Source organism: Volvox carteri (genome assembly GCF_000143455.1).
Source record: "Volvox carteri f. nagariensis unplaced genomic scaffold VOLCAscaffold_46, whole genome shotgun sequence".
Lineage (NCBI taxonomy): Eukaryota > Viridiplantae > Chlorophyta > Chlorophyceae > Chlamydomonadales > Volvocaceae > Volvox > Volvox carteri.
In genome coordinates, this window is record NW_003307589.1 from 257,898 (window position 1) to 280,775 (window position 22,878).

General features: G+C 56.6%; 3 protein-coding genes across 3 annotated transcripts in view; 1 reads left to right on the plus strand and 2 right to left on the minus strand.

Annotated features, from left to right (window-relative positions):
* VOLCADRAFT_106555 (uncharacterized protein) overlaps window positions 1-2,826 on the minus strand; it is a gene marked incomplete at its 3' end in the record, with an annotated part of 29,049 nt that extends 26,223 nt beyond the window's left edge. Inside the window, exons 1-5 of the mRNA XM_002954833.1 lie at window positions 2,647-2,826; window positions 2,340-2,423; window positions 2,175-2,273; window positions 2,008-2,103; window positions 1,708-1,937 (exon numbers count right to left, since the gene is read on the minus strand). Coding sequence (XP_002954879.1) covers window positions 1,708-1,937; window positions 2,008-2,103; window positions 2,175-2,273; window positions 2,340-2,423; window positions 2,647-2,745 — 608 coding nt within the window. The 5' untranslated portion in view covers window positions 2,746-2,826. The remainder of the gene's footprint in view (window positions 1-1,707; window positions 1,938-2,007; window positions 2,104-2,174; window positions 2,274-2,339; window positions 2,424-2,646) is intronic.
* Window positions 2,827-3,734: 908 nt separating this feature from the next.
* On the minus strand, window positions 3,735-15,502 carry VOLCADRAFT_95692 (uncharacterized protein; the record flags this gene model as incomplete). Its single annotated transcript, XM_002954834.1, has 15 exons — window positions 3,735-4,037; window positions 4,395-4,501; window positions 5,308-5,404; window positions 5,779-5,907; window positions 6,215-6,427; window positions 6,582-6,687; window positions 7,796-8,136; window positions 9,164-9,358; window positions 9,880-10,035; window positions 10,570-10,668; window positions 11,213-11,359; window positions 12,158-12,568; window positions 12,611-12,699; window positions 13,633-14,126; window positions 15,069-15,502. The coding sequence occupies 15 exons, from the start codon at window positions 15,500-15,502 to the stop codon at window positions 3,735-3,737; spliced, it is 3,321 nt and encodes a 1,106-aa protein (XP_002954880.1).
* Window positions 15,503-17,614: 2,112 nt separating this feature from the next.
* On the plus strand, window positions 17,615-22,878 carry VOLCADRAFT_95693 (uncharacterized protein; the record flags this gene model as incomplete). The annotated part of the gene is made up of 8 exons (XM_002954783.1): window positions 17,615-17,738; window positions 17,891-18,279; window positions 18,944-19,180; window positions 19,513-19,695; window positions 19,791-19,941; window positions 20,335-20,456; window positions 20,916-21,134; window positions 22,129-22,878. The coding sequence occupies 8 exons, from the start codon at window positions 17,615-17,617 to the stop codon at window positions 22,876-22,878; spliced, it is 2,175 nt and encodes a 724-aa protein (XP_002954829.1).

Below are 22,878 nucleotides of genomic sequence, written 5' to 3' on the forward strand. Positions count from 1 at the left end.
AACCCCGTTTCGACCAGACGGGCGAGTAGTGCACAAGGTTGCCGAGGAGAAGCCGGACTGTGTCTCGATCATCAGGTTTGGCCGCGCTGGGGAGAGCTAGGCTGGCAACGTTACCCATAAAAGCGCGGAGGCGTTTGCCGCACATCCTCACCCCTTTCAGGCCGAGTTACGCGACCGAGGTAGTGTTCATTTTGAGGTAAGGCAGGGCCGACTAGGCGCGAGAGTACGACAGGGAAGATAGCGAAAGCGAGGATCCAAGGAAGCCCGGAGACATGACAAGGCTGAGACTTGCAGACGAGCCGCAAGGCGGTGTGGCTGGGAGGTGGTGTGGCCTGATTAAACATTGGGATCGGGTGTAAGGCTGGACGCAAAGGCCCACTTCACGCTAGTCCGGTACGGAGCGACGAGCATTTACATTCAAGCACTTACAGAGACTTAAATGCTCGCAACAACGGTGGTACGACAGCAAGTGAACTCCAACATACCGAGCATCCGCGCAAATCAGTCTCTCTCTCTCAATACCATTTAACGTCTCTTCGCTAAGGTAGCGAGTAGAGACAACCAAGAGCCAGCCAAACTACACCCCTCCCGTCCCCCCCCTGGTGTAGTTTGGGGTGGGGCGAGCGACAAGACCACACAACCAACCACCCTAGAGGTAACGCCCTGAGACCCCGGCGACTAAAGTAAATCGTCCTAGCAATCGCAAGACCGCTAAGGCGAGAAGCAGGCACTCAGTTGCGGGGCCGCACATTGCGGTCGTGACGATGAGGATCAAGGTATCGCTCCAGCACAGCCGGAGTCCGAAGCTGACTGAACTCCATCAGGGCGGGAACTCCCGCACCGGCCGACGCAGCGGCCTGCAGGGCACCCCGGCGGAAACTGTGCACAGTTTCCCCGTCGTACAACTGAGCAGCCCACAGGTGTAGCCGTAACCGCGCGGCAAGAGTGGCGCTCTGCAGCGCTTCCGCCTTGAAAGCCCGCTGGTCCGCCGTCAGCGGGCGAAACAGCGTGTCTTGGACAGTGCTCCCAGGAGGGGCACCAGGCTGGGCGCAAGACCACATGTAAAAAGCCAGAGTACGCGGGATGCAGAAAGGGGGGTCCTCACTGTTGGGCCGCAGCAGCACCGCGGGGCCACGCACCAGCCGATAGGTCTTAGTCCCCCGCTGACGGAAGCAGAGGGTAGGACATCCACCAGGGCCCCAAGACCATGGCGGAGGTAGCGGGAACCCAGAGTACGGTCGGTCAGGCTGCGAAGGTTCGACGAAGTCACCCACCCCCAGCTTCCCGATATCGTGACCCCTCTGGGCAGTCTGCCACAGGAGAAGCACGCACAACAGGTCCCGCAGGAAGACCAGTCGGGGCAAAGCTTCGTCAGTCACCACCACTTGCGACCACAAGTAGCCCACGAGAGCACGGTACTTGTCATAAGACAAAGGTACTGCCGAAACCTCGGTGTAACCCCCGGCGACCTGGGACCGCTGATACGACGCGCGGAAATCCTCAACCCAGATGCAATCGCAAGGGTTGCCTTGGCCGGTGGAGACGTCGAATCGACCACCCCGGCCCACACGGCTGAAGAAACCACTCAGGCAGGACAGGTGGGACTTAACGGCGGCAGGCCCTACGGGGCCGCCACTTCGGCCCTGATGCCGGGGCAGCCACCAAACCGTCATATAGACGAGCACGTCGTCTGGCGTACAATTCCACCAGTCCCGACCACGACCATGGCTGGAAAGCCAACTCAGGAACTCGGTGACGGCACCATCCTGGCGGGACACCGTAGAAGAGGCTAGGGCACCAAGGAGCATCTGGTTGGCCGCGGCCAGACCCCGCTGGTAAGACGCTTCTTGATCCGCGGCTGAAATGAGGGGCGAAGGGCGGAGCCGAGCGATAACCTGGTCTAGGCGACCGCGAGCCACACCCAAGGGGGCAAGTGCCTGCAGTCCAAGAGAATCGCTTAGGAGAGCGCTAGAGCAGGGTCAGCAGCCAAAGGACTTCTCTACCAACCTGGGCAGGAACGCCCAGCGGGAAAGGCCGGCTAACGGGGGGCCCAGCGGATCCGGCGGCGGCGCCGGTGACAACCCCAGGGCCAAGAAAGAACTCCTACGGCAAGCGAGACACGATAATCAGCCAACATTGCACACAGAACAGGGGGCAGCAAACGGATAACCCACAGAAGGCGCCAAAGGTGGAGACTCGAGAGAGGGAGCCGACAATCCAACCAAGGAAAGCGGACCCCCCGGAAGGCCGAGGCCGCCAGTGCGAAGAGGGACCTGCGGGGAGACGGGCCCGTCTATCGCAAGCGCAAAGGACAACACAATAGCTCGGCGACACCTCACCACACCACGTAAGCCCCATCCAGGAACAAAGGAAGGCTGCGCGGAGCTAGTCGCGTCAGTGCCAAGAAAGGCTAAGCCATCGACCTGGGCACGACAGCGGTACGGAAACGCATCAGAATGATCGCACATTCAGGAAAACCGGGAATCAGTGGTTTACATCTAATTAATCTAAACCTAAGGAGAAGGAGATCAGTCGCGATGCAAGTAGGCAGATGAACAGGGCGTAAATCGCCCACGCACATTGGAGACCGCAGTAAGACGCAAGAGTAGCCAATAAATTTCCCTGTCATAAATGCAAGCATCTTACCGCCGCTCTGGACCTAAGGCTTAAAACTTGCGGACCAGCCGAAGACCCTCCCACCCACCCATTAAGCGCATTGGGAGGTGGTGTGGCCTGATTAAACATTGGGATCGGGTGTAAGGCTGGACGCAAAGGCCCACTTCACGCTAGTCCGGTACGGAGCGACGAGCATTTACATTCAAGCACTATACACACACACTACGCCTCTAACAACACCTACCATCGAGTAAACAGCGGCGGCCTCAATAAACCATACCGGAAGTATTGACGGATGGGGCTTTCGGTCCCCAAAGCTTTCCTTAATGGTTGTACGGCGGTAAAACCGTGAAGATGCAGGTTAATTAGCTACGTGAGTGGCATATGTGTGGGAATTTAAATAATAATAATATGCCACAACAACATAAAACTGGAAGCCACGCAACCCAACCCAACCTAAGCTGAAAACTCAGCCAAGAATATCGATCGCATTTACCGCCGGGGCCACGGGTAGCACAGTCGAGGTGATCGAAGGTCATCGCGAAGAGGAAACATTTTAGGCGAGAGCGGTACACAGAGCCTACTAGATACTCGTTATCGTACGCTGAAATTCTCTGCAGTGGATAGCCAAGAACGCTTTTAAAAAACCATAGAAATACTTCAATAAAACATCACCATCAACTTCTTTCTTCAGGTTGTACTCACTAGTAGAAAATGAAGGCAATCTTTTCACCACGCATCGCGCTCGCGCTGCAAAACACAACCCCACAATTCATATCGATGCTGTAGCAAAACAACTCCTCAACCGAATGAAAAAACAGCCAACCGAACGAACCAACTTCCCACCCATGTTGATGAGTAGGTCGGACCTCCATTCGCGGGAACTTAGGTCGTTACTCGTTGGGAAGATTTTTCATCTTAAAACCAAAAAACAATTTGCTTAACCTTTCGGCGCTGATCAGGCTCATCAGATTTCCCCCCTTCTCCCCCCCCACACACAAACACACAGCAGCAGCAATAGTGCCATCATGGCCAAGCGGCCGCCGGATCACTTGAAAACGGGACCCTGTGCCCAAGTAGTCCCTCCCTGCTGCAGCAGCGGTCCGCCTCACGCAACCTCAAATTGCCGCCGACCGCAGCCTGTTGAGTTGTACGGCGGCTGTGTTCTCGCTGGGGCTGCTACGGCTCTGCCGGCTGCTACTGCCCTCCGGACCGCTGCCCGAACGCCCCGCTGGCAATGCGGGACTCCACAACAGCGCCTCCCGGGGCGGACGCAGCTCATTGCGTATGTTCTGCTCAACCTTAATCAAGATTTTGACAATCGCCTCAAAGCTGGGTCTCTTCTCCGGGCTCGTGGCCAGACATGCCCGCCCAAGTCGTACAAGGGCGGGGTGGGCGGAGGAGGGCCACTCGGGTTTCAGCTGGGGAGGGGAAAAAGGGGGGAAAAGGGCAGGGGGGAAGATAGGGGGGAAGCGGACGTGGGGGTTAGGCTGGGGAGGGGAACGGTTGTACATGTCTGTGTTCGTTATGGTAGATTTTGCTGCACGGGGCAACAGTTGTTGCTGATGTACCATATCTGTATAACAATTTTAATATAAGTAATTGTCTAAAAAAACTTATCAAAATAAAGTAGGTGAAAAACTGAACCTAATAGTAACACGTGCTTAAAAAGAGTAAACAAACTGCTTTCTCACCACTAAGTGACGGACCAAAAAACGAACAATATAATATAACAGCAGCTACACAAGCACACCTGCTGGGCACCCAGCCCGCCTTACCACGCCTTGCGCCACACCCAGGAGGACCTGCTGTACGGTAGCATTGCCGTACGGCATAATCTCGCCCGTGACCAGCTGCCACAACAAGATGCCAAAGGAGAACACATCTGCAGCACGATGGGGGGGGGACACGAGAGGAGACGCAGTACCGATACTGTTACAACGATGACGAGAAAAAGATGAGGAGCAAAGGAGAAGAGGCCGAGTACGGCATCAAAAAAGGTTATGACATAAGATCATGAGGTCCAAGGTTCACAAATACATTGACAACAACACACAATTCCGCAAGCCCAGGGGGGCCAGGCGGGCGAGAGGGGTGAAAGGGAGGGAGCTTTTCCAGCAGCAGGGCGTCCAAACACAGAGGTGACAGACAGCTGCCGGGAAGGTGCGGTGGTATTTGGGCGTTATAAGGGAGTGATGGTAGGGGAGTGGTGTACAAGGGTAATGTCGTGGTGGTGGCGCTGGTGGTGGCGGTGGTGGTGGTGGTGGTGGTGGTGGTGGTGGCGGTGGTGCAGGTTAACACACCTAGGGACGCCTAGGTTAGGCAGGCGGGGGCCACGAGGAGGGGTGTTAGAGGAGCAGGAATGAAAGAAATGATGTCGCGGAAGAGTGCATCAAGCCGTACATCGTACGCCGTACCAGATCAGTCCGATATCCGAGCTTCGAAACGGGAACATTAATTTTTTCCTTTCCCATTTGTTGGATAGCTGCTCTACCACAGAATGAAACGAAAGCAAAAATGTTTGTTCGACATGAAAACTTGTGGCAGCAACTGAAGGGACGCGTGGACCCCCTCACCTCACCTCACCTCACCTTCCCTCTCCGGTTCCCGTACCCTCCCCCCACCCCACCTCGCATTCCTCTCTCTCCTCTACCCTCTCTATCCTATCTCTTACACCCGATAATGCCGTACCTGAGGCTTTGAGCCATCGGCCCATGATAACCTCCGGCGCCATAACCGTCACCGTTGACCAGTGGTTAAGCTCCAACGGTTTATCGCCGCGTGTAATCTAGGGTTTAAGGTGATCGGGGTTTCGGAGCGGTCGGTTATTGCGGCTTGGGCGGTAGTTGATCGTGGTGTCCTCCTAGAAGTTTTGGGTGGATACGTCGTACACAGCTACGGTAATCTTTTGAGGATGATACCTTTTGGAACTGTATTATAGCCCAGGTTGATGGAATAGTGGTTGTAACAGTTGACAGTTGTGTTAGTTACCCAAATGGATTCGTCTTAATAGCTTCGTCTCTCCAGGGCAATTAATCCCTTCACTCAGCTGTCGTCCTTGTGCAATAGAGAAAAAAAATACAAGAACATGTTTATCACACATATTGTGCGTTACCCTATCGTACTTTCCTGTACCCTTTGCCGTACATGGCTTTGTCGTACCTTGCTGAGGCCAAAGTCGCTGACGAGCGCTGTGAAACCCCTCCTGTCGGACCTGCATCCCCTGAGCAGCACATTTCCCGGTTTGAGATCTCCGTGAATGATGCCGTTGGAGTGCAGGTGGCACATGCCCTGAGGCGGAAGGGGGGGGAGAGGGGGAAAGGGGGGGGGAGGGGACGAGAAGAGCGGGAAGGGAGGCGGAGGAAGGAGGACGATTATTCGGCGGGATTGCGAACATGTGCGTGTATGTGTGTGTGTCCAAAGGCGCGGCATCTGCAGTTTAAGAGCATGGATTCCCCGACGTGACGTCTAACGTCAGTTCCCACGGTACGGCACCCGCCACGTCAACACATCGACCCTCTCTCCCCCCTCCCCCAACACACACACCCCGATACGCCCACCCACCCACCCACCCACCCACACAGCCACAGCCACAAACCTGCGCGACGTCTCGGGCGGTGCGAAGTAGCGCCCGAAGCACCACTCGCTTAGTGAACCTGGGTGCCTCCGGAAGACCCGCCGTACTCGTCGTACCCGCCGCCGCCGCCGCTACATTGCCGCTGCTCCCGGGGGTGTCGTCGTCCGGAAGTCCGTCCATTTTAAAGACGCCGCGCTTGATGGCCGACAACAAGGATCCCCTGTCGCAGTACTCCTGCACACACATATGTAAGGCGTACGGCGGGAATCTGCCAGTACGGAACGACGGCCGAGTCTCAAAACCAAATGTTAACATAAAGCACCTGCTTCGGGGCCCCCATAATTTATTTCGACCCAACCGAATACGCGTAACGCAGAGTATTACGTACCATGATAATGTGCGTCATGTACATGCCCGGCCGACCCTTAAGGTACGACAGTACGTGCCGTACAGTCCATGACCGGCTGCTGTCCGCCAGGTCGGGGTCTCCAAACCTATTTTGGGAGGTAAAGCGAGGGAAGAAGAGTCGGTGTTCCTTGTATGTATGTATGTATGTATGTATGTATGTATGTATGTATGTATGTATGTATGTATGTATGCATGTATGTATGACTTAGATTACACTGTGGGCCGCGAGAGCCGGGGGCCGAAGCCGAAACACAGCGCAAGGGTCGGGAGCACACAGCATGTATGCATGTATGACGTTGATTACACTGTGGGCTGAAAAGCCGGGGGCCCAGGGCCGAAGCACAGCGCGGGGGGCGGGTGCATACGGCTGGTTAGTCTCATGCACTCCGCCCCCGGGTCAGGCCGCACGGGAAACGACGGCCGGCACGCAACAGCGCTTGTTTGGCGCTCCAACTAGACGGGATCTATGCCCGTTGGTCTCCTAACACAAACGAAGTCGCAACTGGGGGGCTCTTCCTGCCGACCGAACGAACCGAGCATCTCAGAGAGCTCGCAACCAGGACCTGGGCGACCGGGAGCCCGACGAGTCATCCCGGGCTGGGGAGGTCACCAAGCTCAAAAATCCTCACGCAATAAAAAGAGCGCAAAGAGCTCACACCACAAGACGCCAAACAGCCTCCTGAGACTACTACCCTCCTCCGCCTCTCCCTCCCTGAGCTAGTCCAGGGGAGATGTATGTATGTATGTATGTATGTATGTATGTATGTATGTATGTATGTATGTATGTATGTATGTATGTATGTATGTATGTATGTATGTATGTATGTATGAATGTATGTATTCTTGGATGTGGTTGGATGCAACCTTGTGCGTCGCACGTAATGGGCCGATACTTGTGTAGTTGCGGGCGCGGGTGTTCGGTTTGGAGAAATACCCCACGTGCCCGATGATTCTGATAGATAAGATATAAGTTCTATCGGATTAATTACATACATATACATAAATACATACACATGAACTCAGCAGTAAGCGTAGCGACAGTTCGCTGCCTTATCCTTTGATACCAGACGATCGCGTGCGTGCGTGCCAAAAACAAAACAAAACGGAGACAGGAAAGACACGGTATCAGTTATAACAATAACGGTTTCACGACACGTCGTAAGTTCCATACAATATGCCGTACTCCGTACTTACCCCTCCTCCGAATTGAACGCCGACTCTAAACCGAGTGTCTCCATAGCTGATGCCGCAGCGCCCTGGTGGGGGTGCTGCTGCTGCTGCTGCTGCTGATTATTGTGGTTCTGATGCTGGTACTGCTGGTGAGTCTTGTGACTGGTGGCGGGGACGGAAGAGGCGCAGACGCCGGCGCCGGCGCCGGCAGCCGCGGCTCCGTTAGCCGTGCAGTCGTTAGGGCTGTTGGTGCCGACGGCGACGCCGCCGCCGCCGCCGCTGCCGTCACCGGGAACCCGGTCGGCGCTGACGGCCTCAGCGCTGGGCGCGGGGCTGCCGGAACCGCTGGCCAGCGCCGCTGCCGCCTGTTGTGTGTATGATGTGTGAAACAGGGGGGTGTATCTTCGCCCGTGGCAGCTACCCTGCGAAACACTGCCTTCCCCGGTATTTCGGGGCACCCTCATCCAGTCACCCTAGTCAACTTCTCAGTGGATCGCTCAGGTTCCGCACCCATCACCAGCATCCAACGGAATCTGCCGGGTCGACAGCGGCCCAACTCCATTCCTGGTCGGCTCGCAGGTTAACTTTATCCCAGGTCACCACCGTCCATCAACTAGGGGCGCAATGCCTTCCACCATCGGAAGGACTTTACGGGTATCGATCCCGGGATCTCCCGGGGGCAATGGTCGCGCCTTACCAGTGGTGCCAAACCCATATGTGTATGTACGTATGTATGTTGTTACAGGGTGGTTAACTTCGCCAGCGGCCCCCTTTCCCGGGGCAGTCCCTGCTCTCCCCTGCTAGAGGGGCACCCTAATCCGTCACCCCATCCGACTTCAGAATGTATTCGTTGGGTTCGGCAACTCACCACCAGCATCCAACCAAATCTAGCGGATCAACGGCGCATCAACTTAGTTCCTGGTCAGCTCGCAAGTTGATATTATCACGTCCTACACCGTCCATATGATGGGGGGCCACCTCCCATTTCATCACTCCTCAAACACCCGAGGAGCTGGCAGGCGGATTTGAACCCGGGTCGTACGTATGTATGCGGCAACACGCAGCGGTACGGGGGAAATGTCTGATTCGATCGGGTTGCGGGCAATAGTCTCCTTCTTAAGTACAAAAGTCCTAATTAGGCAATGCTCCTTCAGGACAGGTGCAGCAAGGTTACCAGCCAGCTGCTTTCCTCATGACTTGGCGCATCTTGCCTTGTTATATGCTGCTGTATTGTCTCGGTGGGGTCTAGTCAAACGCTTGAAGTTTGGTAAGAAAAAGAACAAAAAACTCAAGAATCCCCACACCCGCCCGCCCTCTCCGGGCCGCCCGGCCCCCCAGCCCCTCGCGTGCCGTGGGCCACACGTGAATGTCGAAGTACGTAGGGTGTCCTACCTGCGCGCGCCGTACACGCATGTTCAGGCTCTCCACACGGACCATGGACGCAGGCCGCGAGCCGCCGCCAGCTGCCGTACACACGGCCTGCTGCTGTCTCTGCCGTACGGCTGCTGCCGCCGCGTTGGCGCCGCATCCACCGCCAGTCCAGGACTCCAACGCTGTTTCCGTCTCCATCAAGGCGTTGAAGAGCGCCTTCAAGCCATTAAGAGCCCCGGATGGGAGGAGAGGGGAACGGGGTAAACAAATCTTTTATCCGTCCACTGACCCAACGCCCTATATCCAGCCAGGGGGGGAAGACATAGTCTCCGGTATTACCTCCCCCCCCCCCCCCGCAAAACCCATACAGACAAAACAGCCAAAGAAGAACACGGCGGTGCTTCCCCGCAAGCGAAGTAATGCTTCAATACACATGAACAAGCACACACACATATACATACACATACACATATACACACACACGTACATGTACATGCGAGTTTAATTTCATAAACTACACGCAAACCATGTCGTACATGCCGCACGTGCAATAGCACACCATCTCCCCTTGCGTCCTCCTTTGCCATCTCCTGGTGTCTGCTGCATTAGCCAGTGGTTGCTCTTATCTTCTCCTCCGGGCCCGGCCCCCAACCCCAAACTCGCTCGTGGTTCGTCTTATCTTTTCCCCCGCCACCCCCCGAACCTCACCCAAGCCCGATCTCGAGCCCCCAACCTACGGTTGCGCTGCAGTCTTCCGTCGCCGTCGTCCCCAAATGCTGATGACTGAACCGGCAGGAAAACCTCGTCCCCGCGACCGCGTCGGACATAAAGCTCGACTCCGTCAGCCGCGTGACGTCAAAGCTGTACGTCGTCACCACATTGGGGTGGCCAACCTGGGTACAACATGCGTGGAAAAGATGTTGGCGCGACGTGTGTGTTCACGTACGACACGTACGACATGACTATTCCCCGCCCCTTGGGGAGAAAACTTCTCTCCTGTACGCGACCCCTCCCCGCGTTTTTCCTGAGCTACCGTAAGCAGAGAGCGAGCAAACAGCTACCCCTGCTGGAGCAGCCACAGCCACAGGGTTTGGGCTGAAGAAATACACTCTGATCTACACACGCACGCGCGTTAGTGTGTGGGTAACTCGACGTGCACACATACCCCATGTTCAACATCAGTATTGAATTTTTTTAAAGCTACGATTAATAATGGTTACAGTAGTTCATGGGGAAAACTGTTTACATGCCGCTTGTGACTACGGATCTCGCTTCGGTGAATCAAAAATAAAAACCACCACCACCATTATCGCCATTTCCCTCGTCGCGGCCCAGATAGATGACTAAAATATGTATCCTACGACATGTCTTACACTACGTACGCCACGTCGTACGCCGCGCCACGCCGTACGAGGCGTCGTACTTACCGTCAAACTGACAATCGCTTCCAATGCTGTGGCATCCACGTGCTCGGGTCGCGCCGCCAACATGAATTTGACCGCCACTGGCGCCCCTTGCCAGACACCCTTGGGTTGTGCGTATGTATGTATGTGTATGTGTATGTGTGTAAAGGGAGGTGAGGCAGGAAGAAAAAGGAACACGGGACGCGGGAGGTGGGTTCATCATATGCAAAGAAACACGGAACACTGAACTGTCGGAAGGTGTCCCAAAAGGGGTGGGGTATTTGGGCGGGTGGGAGGAAAGGTGGAAAGGGGCGGGGAGGGAGCATGCGCTAGGAAGACTAGCTGCAGCAGCACACAGTTGTTGTGGAGTGCGAGTCAACAGATATTATATTGAGATACACATCTAGGTATATTGGAAGGTTGAAAGATCCGCCAATGGCACACAACAGGGTTACTACGGCCCCCGCACACACCACAACCACCCACTACCCGTATCTCTCCCCCCCACACACATACACACACCCATTCCCAATATCACACAATATAATGACACCAACAGCAACAGCAGCAGGACATACCCGCATCCACGCCCGCACCCATTCCCGCTATATCATACACACGCAAACGCACGGCCCCATCACACACACCCCACCCACCCCTCCCCCACCTGAAACACCGCCCCTCCCCCCCCCTGACCGATCCAATGCAGCGCCCGAATCTCCTTGGACAGCGCCGTCACGTTGAGCGAGGCGAGGTGCTGCAGGGGCACCCGACCTGACGTGGAGCCGAAGTGGAGCATCTGCATGAGGGCCACCTGCGGGGGCAGGGGCGGGGCGGGGGAGGAAACCGGGGGGGCGGGGGGGAGGAGGAGAACTGAGCTCCGGAACCCGTTGCCCAGTTCAATGGCGCAATGGGAGAGGAGCCTCCGGGCCAAGATGCCGTGCAAGGCCATGAGAGCGATGGTGTGCGATGCGAGTGGGCGTATGCATGCATGTATGTATGTATGTATGTATGTATGTATGTACGTATGTATCGAAGCATGTATTTCCTACGGAACCTTTTACTCTGTGTGTGTAATTAAATACACACACAGGCAGGTGGCTGGCGGAGGTTAAGGCCTGACTTCTGCTCCCAGCCGACCCGGTTCAAATCCGCGTGCCGACCTCTCGGGTGTGTAAGAGGTGTTGTTTTGGGAGGTGGCCGCCAATTTGTGGACGGTATATGACGTCATTATATCAACTCGCGAGCTGACAAGGACCTCAGTTGAGGCGCCGTTGATTCGCTAGATTTGGTTGGATGCTGGTGGTGAGTTGCTGAACCCAACGAATACATTGTCAGAAGTCGGATGGGGTGAATGGATTAGGGTGCCCCTCTCGCAGGGGAGAGCAGGGAACTGCCTTCAAGGGAAAGGGGGCCGCTGGTGAAGCTATACCACCCTGTAACAACATACATACATACAGCTAGGGACATATAATCACGTGGGAGCATGTCACTCGTTACTTTCTGTATGGCTGAAAATTATACGATCGTCAGCAGAGTTATGCCGTACTGTTGAGACGACAGACGCCGCTGCCCTTTGGACAATTTCCAGCCTTTGTACGGCTCCTCTCACCTGCGACATGTCCCGCGCCGCCTGCTTCGGCAAGCGGCTGGTTGAACAGCCAACATCAAGCGGATACGGCACGTACGGCGCCAGCAGCTGTACGGCACCCGTGTCATCCATTACACGTTGTACCATGCTACCGCTTTCACTGCCAGCGCGCAAGGACCCCCTTGCAGCAACGTACGGCGGATACAGCGCGCCCCCACCACCGCCACCGCCGCTCCTGGCGCCGGCGAGTGAAACAGCCCCACCACCACCACCACCACCACCACCGGCTCCCCCTGCAGCTGCCACCGTGGCGGCAGATCCGGGCGGTAAACTACCCCCGACGTTAAGCTGTTGTTGTTGTTGTTGTTGCTGTTGTTGAGCTCCGTGTTGTTGCTCGTCTTTGAGGCAGCCCTGCTGCTGCTGCTGCTGCCGCTGCGATTGGTGGTGGTTGTGAGGGTTCAAATCCTGCTTCACCTCCTGCTTCGGATGACCTGCTGGCGGCGGCGCCGCCGCCGGCAGCTGTACGGCACATGTCACCGCCATTTGCTGCTGCATTACCGCCCCTGATGACGACGCGGTGGCAACGGCGGTGGCGGCGGCGCTGCTGCCGCACCCCTCGCTGCTCGCCTCCTCAGCCGTCCGGAGCTGATCTCCATCTCGTCGCAGGCTCGTGGAGGAGTCAGCTGCCAGTGCTACCGCCGCCGGTACCGCCGCCGCCGGTACCGCCGCTGCCGGTACCGCCGCCGCCGCGCCGTCGGCGCGGGACATGGCCGCCGGCAGCAACGCTACCTGTGATACAGCACTGCCCACATCTTGTACCATGTGCAGCAGCCGCCGCGTCATGTCGCCCAGCATTCCGAACGCGCCGCCGCCGCCGCCGCGGGAGTTACGGCTACCGCCACCGCCGCCGCCCCCTACGGAAGCCTGGCTGCTCAGGGGTGTTCCCCAGCCCCCTCCCCCCCCACCCACATTTCGACCAACACTCCCACCCGTCGTCTGGCGTGATAATAAACCCGGTGGCGGTGCTGCTACTGCCGCCGTAGCGCTCTCGCCCGCGGCAGCAGCTTCCCCAGCCGCGCATGAGGCCGCTGCTACAGCTACAGCTACTGCTGCTGCTTTGACGTCCAATTTGGGTTCCTCACGTTCCTTGGGTTCGTACGACGTGCCGTCAGGAGCCGCTGTTGTTCCTGTTCCGGCGGCTGTAGCTGTAGCAGCTCCAGCCGCAGCAGCACCCAGCACAGCCAGCTCCGGTCGACCCAAACGACTGCCGCCGCTGCGCTCGACGGTCATTGACCCACGGGTTACTCGACGCTCGCGCGCACCGGAAGACAACCCCGTTGCCGCCGTTGTCGGGCTTGTCACCACCGCCAGACGGTCAGCCGCCGGCACTAGCTCGCCGCTACACTTCACCGCCGCCACTACTGCTACTGCTGCCGCTGCCGCCGCCGGAGCTGATGCGGACGCCGATGTGGACGCGGAGGAGGTCCAAACAGTACCCGGCTGTAGCTGGGTCGCGGCACTGAACGCCGTTACGGCGGTGCCGGCGCTGCTACTGCCGCCGCCGGCCCCGCAGGCGTGCAAGGTGTTTGCGGGAGGGCCGCTGCCGGGGCTGCAACTCGTGACCAGGGGCTCGGAGAGTGATGCTGTAATCTGCATGTCGGTTGAAGATGATATAATGGAGGCCAAGTGACGCGGGGGCAGGGGTTGCATTCCGGAGCCTGCCGCGCACAAAAAGGACGGTGGCGGCTGCAGCGACGGAGGCGGCGGGAAGGCGGTAGACGGGCATTCGTCCTTGGAGTGTTGTGATGGTACTGATGGTGGTTCCATTGGCGGTTGCGGGGGTCGAGAGGGTGGTGCGCCAGGTGAGTGCGCCGACTGCTGCTGCTGGAATGACCCATGGGTCCCTCCTCGAGGTGAAACTGCTGGGGCGGCTGACGCCACGAAGGGGCTGTGCGGTTCTATGAATGAGTAAGTTGACGTGGTTGAAGGCCTGGAAGGAAGCGGGAGTGGCGAGTGTGAACGGGAGGAAGGGAGGATGGTTGTCAAGATTGCGATTGTCACTAGGGGTCACTTGAACATGAATTGGGTCATGTTTAGGGTTGGGGATTAGGTTGGGAGGAGGGTGGATTCCAGAGTCTAGTCGAGCCGCTTGGAAGAAGAAGTCTGGAAAGCGAAGAGGTCATCATTATGCGCAGCGAAAGACAGAGACCAATAGCCGTTCGGTCCAGTGCGCCGAGACTGTCGGGGCCCAAAAGCAAGGCATCAAGGGGAATGGGTTTAGGAGAGGAGCGGGGAGTCAACAGCGGGACAACAGGGAAGCACAGTAAGGGAAGGCCGCGGGTTCAAAGGAGGAGCAGAAAGAGGGGAAGTGGTCGAAACGAAAGAGAAGGGAGGGGACTGGAAGAGAGAGGAGAAGGGGGGGAAGGTATGCACAAAGGGGCGTCGTTCAGTGGGAACACACGCGAAATAAGAATATATACATACATGCCTACTAGGAGCGCGCTAACTTTTGTGTACCAGCACGATCTGCTGACCATGGCGCAACGGTCAATGTGCGGGAAGCGGGGTGCAACTCAACTAGTGGCTTGACTGCTCAACTCGCAACGTCCAGTTTTTAAAACACATCCGAAGCACCCTGATTCTACTACGACAGAGCTTGTCTTGTCGTGGAGGCGATGAACGACTGAGCGGCTGGTTTACTTGGCTGCGTCTTATGTACTTGAAATGCAAAGACCGGAGCAAGGTATGCCGGTTGCACCTCCGCACACCTGCTAAGCAAAATACGGCTTTGAAGCTTCATAAGAAATCCTCTCTCGCTGCCTTAAGGTGTAAGCTCGTTCGCAGAGCTCACTCCATGAACACGTAGGCGCTCCGCCATGAGGACCCGGCAACGACGGTCCAAACTTCACATTTCGTTACATCACAGACGCACCTTATCCCCTCCTCAGGTCCTGAAAGGGGATCAGCATCTGCAAGATTGTGTCCTGCTCGCGGTTGCGCTCGAAACTCCCCCTCAGGCATGCATTCAGCCGCAGAAAACATGCTCGGCTTTGGCGGCTGCGCGTGCAGGGCAGATGGCTCTCTGGACGCATCTGCAGTCGAAGAAGTCTCCAATCCCTGTTCTGAGTTTTGCCGTTTTTGTGTCTTCCGTAGTGGCGAGGGGACCTCGCGAACTCGACAATCCTCTGGCGACCGCGCAAAGTCAGATTGCACTCCATCTTGAAATGCTGCTTTAATGCTTGTTAGTTCATCGCAGCCTTCATCGTTAGCCCGCGTGTCCCCAGCTTGAACAGCTACGACGTCGCTGGAGTTCCGTGCCTCCGGCGAAGCTCCGCAACATATGAGACACGACAGTCGCGATAACATTGTCGAGTGTGCACGTCCAATACTGAATAGATGAGTATGGCCCGGATCCAGACAGCAGAATGTAGCGCTCTGCAAGGTACCCCAAAAGTTCACTTCTACAGGTGGATAACAGAAAAGTAACGTACTCCATTAATACAGGCGTATGTGCCGCCATGGGACTGTCCGACTGGTTTCATTCCAGTTACAAATGTACGTTGTTATCCCGTAAGCCCACATATGTTCGCTTTTTTGTACTTCTTCACTGTGAAGATGTACTGGAGATATCTCCTTGTAATGAGAGCATCTAGCAAGTCCTTTCCGTCAGGAGCACCCGAAATAGCATTGAAAATTCACCTAGCCCGATAAACCTGAATATTCTCTGTTGGCTTCAGCCTTGCATGCCGAAGAAATACAGGGATTCGCAAAATGGTTGGACCTTTTTAAGGCCTGATCGGGGTCTGAATTGTGCACAACGCGCTCGCAATTCGTGGATCGCGTCCGAATTATGCACTGCGCCGTCGTAAGATGCACATGAAGCAGAACGCAGACTCGGAGGCTACGTACTGCTGGCTGCAGTACGGATTACTTCAGACACATAAAACTCCTGTTTGTTCCTGTCTGTAATTGATTTGCCAGATTTTTACAGCATTCCCTTGTCTCCCTCCAACCAATCAACTCCGTCTAGGCACACAAGGAAACGTAGTGGAGGCTGTCAGTTGGTGTTGTACCAATATGTTAGGTAACTGACATTTGCACACAGCTACACTTAACGCATACATGTGTGGGCCTTTCACGCCTTATTGTCAAGAATTCCGCTTCACCTAGACTGCATCATTTTTGGACTGGCCAATCGCCCAAGCGGTACCGCGGTACCCAGCGGTAGACTGGGTCACCCAATCTCTGAAACGAAGTTTGGCTAATGCGACCTCCGGCGGAAATGCAACAATGTTTGTGGGTTGCGAACGGGGCGTCGGTTGATACACGCGACATCACAGGAAGTCGCACACCAAGCCCAAATTATGGATCGGCCCATCCACAGAGGGGTTGTTAACTTTTGGGCGCGTTTACATTGTTTTACCGCATAAGGCCGACCTATGCGGGTTGGGTCACAGTTGGAACACACCATCCCATTTTATGTGTTGTGGACGGCAAGTTAATCATAGGGAAGCCAATGTCCCCCTGCTGATCCCATTGCTTGTGCTGCTACCAGTGCTTGTCAGGTCTTAGTTTACACCCTGCCTATTGAGTAGTAGGTTTGCGTGCCGTTACGGACCAGTTGGTCTACCTTCCTGGTTTGTGTTTCATGCAGCGTTGGTCAGGATCCTGTCAGGATGGGCAAGAGAAGGCCCATAGATCTATGCGGCCCCGGCCAATGGCTATCTTAACAATGCAATACTAATCGTAGCACGTGCTGTGGTGGCAAAAGGCTTTGGAGTTTGGGATGTGACAGTCAATGGTCACGCGACGCACTGCGCCCTGCAGCATATGCGCGTGCATCGCCGCCACCTCAAGCGTACCGTACCCTGTCGTGGAGGACTGCGGCCACCCGTTTTGCCGCCCGGTTCAGCCCCATGGTTTAGAGCAGCTGCGCTACGGACTCTGCGCAATTCATTCATGCCATGAATTCTACTTTGAGAGTGTGTTTCTTTGTGTCGAAGGGAAGGATGCGCTGCGAAGGGAGCTAGCTTCGATTGTGAGCAACATTGATGTAAGCAGCAGTCAGCCTGGCTTTTGAAAAACGAACACCCTAATAAGTCCATGCGCCTTGGACTCCTTCGGTCAATATCAAGATAACAGCTCTATCCTACCTAATCAGCGAATCAGATGTGCTACCAATTTGATCCATCCTATGATAAGATCTAGAGAACCTTGCCGAACAAGCCTCGGGACATCACTGTTACCGTGCCAAATTGCCACGGGGCAAAAATAGTGTACGACCTTCTGGCGCTGTCAAACTTGACTGGAGCGTCAAGGGTACAGGACTGAATGTCAAAAGATGTATGACTTTCACGTTGTATAGACAAGCGGGACACTTACGAAGATGTCTCAGGAGTCCATGTCTACAGCTACATGGCGCCCACACACTAACTTTGCCGTTCGACGAGCTTCTCGCCAGGTTCATATACAACCAAAATGCTCTTGGGCATTAAAGATTGGCTGGGGTTCCGGCAGACCCGCTGGCTTTGGCTTTTAGCGTCAACATTTGTTTACTTCGTGGCCCTTGGTGGATTCCTTACACCCATAAGTCAAGTCTATGGTGAGGCTTCCTTAGGTTTACTTCTAATTTATATAATGGAAACCGGAAGCTTGAAACACTACTGCCTTCTGCACGCCCGCCAGGCGCCCCGAGCCCGTCGCCTCCTGCACCTTTCCCGCCGCGCCTCCCGCCACGCCCGCCCGTGCCCGAAGCCAGCAACTGCACCTTTTCTCTCGCATGGGGCGCGAACGACCTTGCCACACGCAATTTCTCCTCCGTCAACGACATCCTTACGTTACTCATGTCTTACAACGGTACGGCGCCACCATCTTCCTGGTTCTGGAGCATCACCGCTACCATAACAGCCGTACTCGGCGCACTGGACGCAAGCACCCTACCGCGAAGCACCTGCGACGTCGCAATGCAGATAGCGGCGGAGAGCCTAGCGCCGCTGTCGTACGTCTTTGCCGTACAGAATGTCACGTGCGCGTATGTGGTCGACGCACCATTACCACCGCCGCCGCCACCGCCGCCCTCACCATCATCGCAGATACCGTACGCCCTGGCCCCGCCACCGCTGCCTCAGAGCGCCGAGATACCGGTGTGTAAACAGCAATACGGCTCTATTACTTTGATCGTACAGTCTAACTAAAAGGATTTGATAGCCGTTCTTGTACTTGAAAGTTCAGCGGGCTATAGGGAATGGGGTGGTAACGGCGTCAGTGGTAGGTTGCAGATGTGGCGGCAGAGCAAGGTCACGTCCTGGCATTACGTGTGTAAGAGTGACGGAAAGGTAAAGCGGACACGGGCCCTCACTGGCAAAGTGAGAAGAATTAAATGGCAAAGCCCGTTTTGTGTTATGGCTCAGAGGTTGTGGTGGTGGTGGTGGTGGTGGTGGTGTGGCACAATGCCAAGCATGACGTCCTACTCGCCATATTTTTCTCCAGGACCTCCAGGACCCCCAGGACGCAAATCTGGTTTTCATAAAGCAAACGTAATATTATAAACAGTGGACAGTCGCAATGACCTTTTTCCCTCATTCCACTCCTCCTCCCTCCTCCTCCTCCCCCCTCCCCCTCCTCCCTCCCCCTCCTCCCCTCCTCCCTCCTCCTCCCCTCCTCCCTCCTCCTCCCCTCCTCCCTCCTCCCCCTCCTCTTTGAACTGTTTTTGCGCTTGTGTGGTTACCTCCTTTTGGTCGTCCATCACATCCTCACCGATACCTATAACCTCTACCTAAGCTACCACCTACCACCTCCCGCCGCCAGATGTGCAGCTCCCCCTCCTCCTCCTCCTCCCTCGGGCGCCTGCCGGACTCCGTGGTGGCGCTCAGTGTTGGCACATTGCGCCTGTTCCCCGCCCTGGAGCCCTCCAGCGCCCTGCCCACGGTGCCGCTGCACCTGGCCGCAGCCGCAGCCGCCGTGACGCCCTCGTGGGGGAGGTTCGGGCTGTGTGTGGCGGCGCCCTGGGGCCTGGGGGGCTCCACAGCGCTGGTCACGGTGCAGGTAGGGGTAGCCGCCGGGGGCTTCCAGATGTTGAGCTCGAGGGGGCGGCGAGATGGGGGCGGCTATCGGGATGTATATCTGTCTGTCTGTCTATCTATCTGTTTCTCCCTCTCGTCTCTATGGAATGGACTTCTACCTTCCTATCTGAATGGTTGATCTAAAGAAGTTGTGTTGCTTTTCCTGGATGTTGCCTATCTTGGCAATGCGGAGCTCTGTGTGTGTGTAGGGTGTGTGTGGTTGTTACAGTGGGCTCCGGACTCACGAAGAGCTGTGTCACATCCCTCACGCCCCGTCCTCCTTTTTGTGACGCCTCTTTCTGTGTTGCCGTCCAGATCCCAGCGGCGGCGGCAGCGGCGGCGGCCCCGACAGACAGCACAGACCCTGCCGCCGACGGATGCGTCGCCATCGCCACGCGTGTTGTACAATCGCTGACGGCGGCGGCGATTGCGGCGTCGTCGGAAAACGGGACATCGTCCATGCTGTCGGACCTGTCCTCGCACCTGAAGCCATCAGAGGTACGGCAGGTTATGTACGGCGCCCTCTCTTCCTCATACGATGGCCCCGCACCCGCATAACCCCTTCATTCCCCTCATTCCCCCCATCGTCGCAGTCCGATATTATGCGCGCTGCGCAAAAGGCCGCAGAGCAAATACAACAACAGCAGCAGTCCGCTTCGAGTAACGGCGGCAACCAACAATCCACTTCCTCGTCCTCGTCCTCGTCTTCGTCGGGCGCCTCTGCTGCGGGTGGCGTGGGCGTAGGTGGGTCAGGTTGCCGTCTGTTGGCTGCTACTGCCGCCACCACCACCACCACCACCACCACCACCACCACTCCGGCACCTTGTTCGCGTCCGGTTGCGTTTCGGTGCGGCAGGAGGGGAGGGAGGAGGGAGGCGTGCGGGGTGGTGGGGGGGTAAGGTACGGGCCATTTCATCTTTTTGGTCTTTTTGCATATGGGTTCGCCGCCCTCCTCCTCCCCGCAACCGCACCAGGTGTTCCCTCTCTATTGAAGGTGTATATTTTGAAAGTGTATATTGGGGTATGATGAAGTAAAGGGGATGGAAACCAACGGGCTCCTTAAATAGCTCCCACTGGTCCATCGAAACCCCTATCGAAACCCCCACCTGGGGGTGTTTCCCTCCCCACCCCGTGCAGCCGTCATAGCGGGCTCAGCAGCGGGTGGCGGGTTGGCGCTGCTGGGGCTGGCGGCGGCGACCTCCGTTGCGGTTGTACGACATCTGCGGGAGAGGAATACCAAGACGGTGGCGGAGCAGTTGGTAGGTCGGCGGCAGATGAAGGTTACGTGTAAAAATGTTTGTGTTTGCAGCTGTTATCCCGACTTCTCATCGTTTATCTGTCTGTGTGTATGTCTGGCCCCGCCTGTCTCTTGCTGTTCATCGTGCTGTTTGTCGTACAACCATGTCTGTATCGTTGCCAACTTACCGTGTATTTGTCTGGTTCTGTCTGCTAGTCTTCCTCCCTGACTGTTTGTTTGTCGGTTTGTCAGTTTGTCAGTTTGTCAGTTTGTCACCTCTAAAGGGCCCGCTCACCTTTCCCCGCTTCCTCCACGGGGCCTGAAGGAGGGGATGGGGGGAGGCAGCGGACCCACGGACCCCAGCTGCCGCCTTGGTCCGGAAAGTCCTGAAATCTCGACATTTAAATATTTATGTTTACATACCATACGTATGTATATACATATATATACATACATATCTTGCCCTGTTATGTTCACGCAGCCGTTCAAGTGGCTACATCAACCGCGGCAGCAGCAGCAGCAGCAGGCTACGGACACCATGCAGCCGACGACCGGTCCGCCCCCGCCGGAAGGCCCCCCTGGCCCCCTGGAATCAACACCTCCGCCCCCTCTCCCGGCGGGAGTGGGCAGTATCCCATCCGACCCGCCATCGGCGGCGCCACCGCCTGATGAGTCACCTGACGAGCAGCTTCTGACGCAGGTAGAGATAGGCGGGGGTGAGCAGGAGGGGCATATACGCATAACACGATATGATGCGTGCGAGGGGGGTTTGAAAGAAAGGGAAGGGGCGAATAACTTAACCGTTATGTGTTTTTTCAGAACCCACAGAGCCCGATCGAAGGAAGGAGCATGTGGGGTACGTACACGGGGGGGGACGAGGAAAAAGGAGAGCAGAGACTGGTTTTGGTAGCAAGCAGGGCACGGTAATGAGATCCAGAGGCATGGACGGACGGAGGAAGGGTTGGGCTTCATGATGTAACATGTATATCAGCATGTGTGTATGTATGTAAGTATGTGTGTGTGTTTAACAACATTCGGGGCAGGAAGAAGATCAGGAAGAACAACTCCCGTTTGGAGGGGGGTGTAGGTGCCTCAGGGTCGAGGGGAACAGTTATGCGTGTTGTTTCGGTTGGTACGTGCATCTGCATCTTCTTTTCCTATGCGCTCCCGATGCAGCTGCAGCCGATTGCATGCGCGAGCACAATACCGTAGGTGCATGCATTCATGCAGGCAGGCAGGTACATACGTATGTAAATTTGCATATACGCAGACATGTATGTATGTATCTGTATATGTATGTATGTTGTTACAGGGTGGTATAGCTTCACCAGCGGCCCCCTTTCCCTTGGAGGCAGTTCCCTGCTCTCCCCTGCGAGAGGGGCACCCTAATCCATTCACCCCATCCGACTTCAGAATGTATTCGCTGGGTTCAGCAACTCACCACCAGCATCCAACCAAATCTAGCGAATCAACGGCGCCTCAACTTAGTTCCTAGCCAGTTCGCAATTTGATGTAATCACGTCCTATTCCGTCCACAAGATGGGGGATTCCACCTCCCACACACCCGAGAAGTCGGCAGGTGGATTTGAACCTGGATACTCCGGGAGCAGAAGTCAGGCCTTAACCTCTGCCAGCATGTATGTATATATGTATGTATGCACCCACACTTGGGCCCATCTTGTTCCCGGGCGCAGGTTGTGAGGCTAACTGCTCCGCCGCCCACGGACTCCGAGGAGGCGCTGCTGCTGCCGCAGCCTCCGTCCCACCTCCACCAGCAGCAACAGAAGCGGCAGCAGCAGCAGCCTGCAGTGTTGAAGACATCGCCGCAGCCTCCGTCCCTCGGTATGGACCCGTGGGGCGCCCTCCCCAACCAGCTCCCGGATGCATCACCTCGGCAGCCACTACTGCCGCCACCGCCGCCGCCGCCGCAGCAGCAGCAGGCAGTTGCACCCGGTTTGGTATCGGCGGCGGCAAGTGCGGACCGGACGGAACCACCAGCGGCAGCGGCAGCGCCAAAAGAAGCAAGGTCGTACAGGTGGCTTCGGGAAAAGATGCAACGGCGGATGGACGCCGCCGCCGCTGCCGCCGCTGCCGTAGCGTCAGCGGATGCGCCGCCGCCACCCCCACTGCCGCCTTCTTCCCTTCTGCGGCCGGGACAGGTGCAGGAGTATCATCAGCAGCAACCGCCTTTGGAATCGCAGCCTTCTCGTTGGTCGGGTCTGATGCAGCATCAGGAGGAGCAGGAGGAGCTATGGCAGCGGCAAAAGGGCAGCTGGGAGCGGTCCTTCAAGGACATTGGCGGCGGCGGCGGCATTAACAAGGACATCAGCGGCGGAGGCGGTGGCGGAGGCGGAAACTCTGGCGGAGGCGGAGGCGACATTTCCATGGCAAGTCAGCGGCGGCGGCCGTTTGAGGACCCTGCATACGGCGGCGGCATGCCGTGA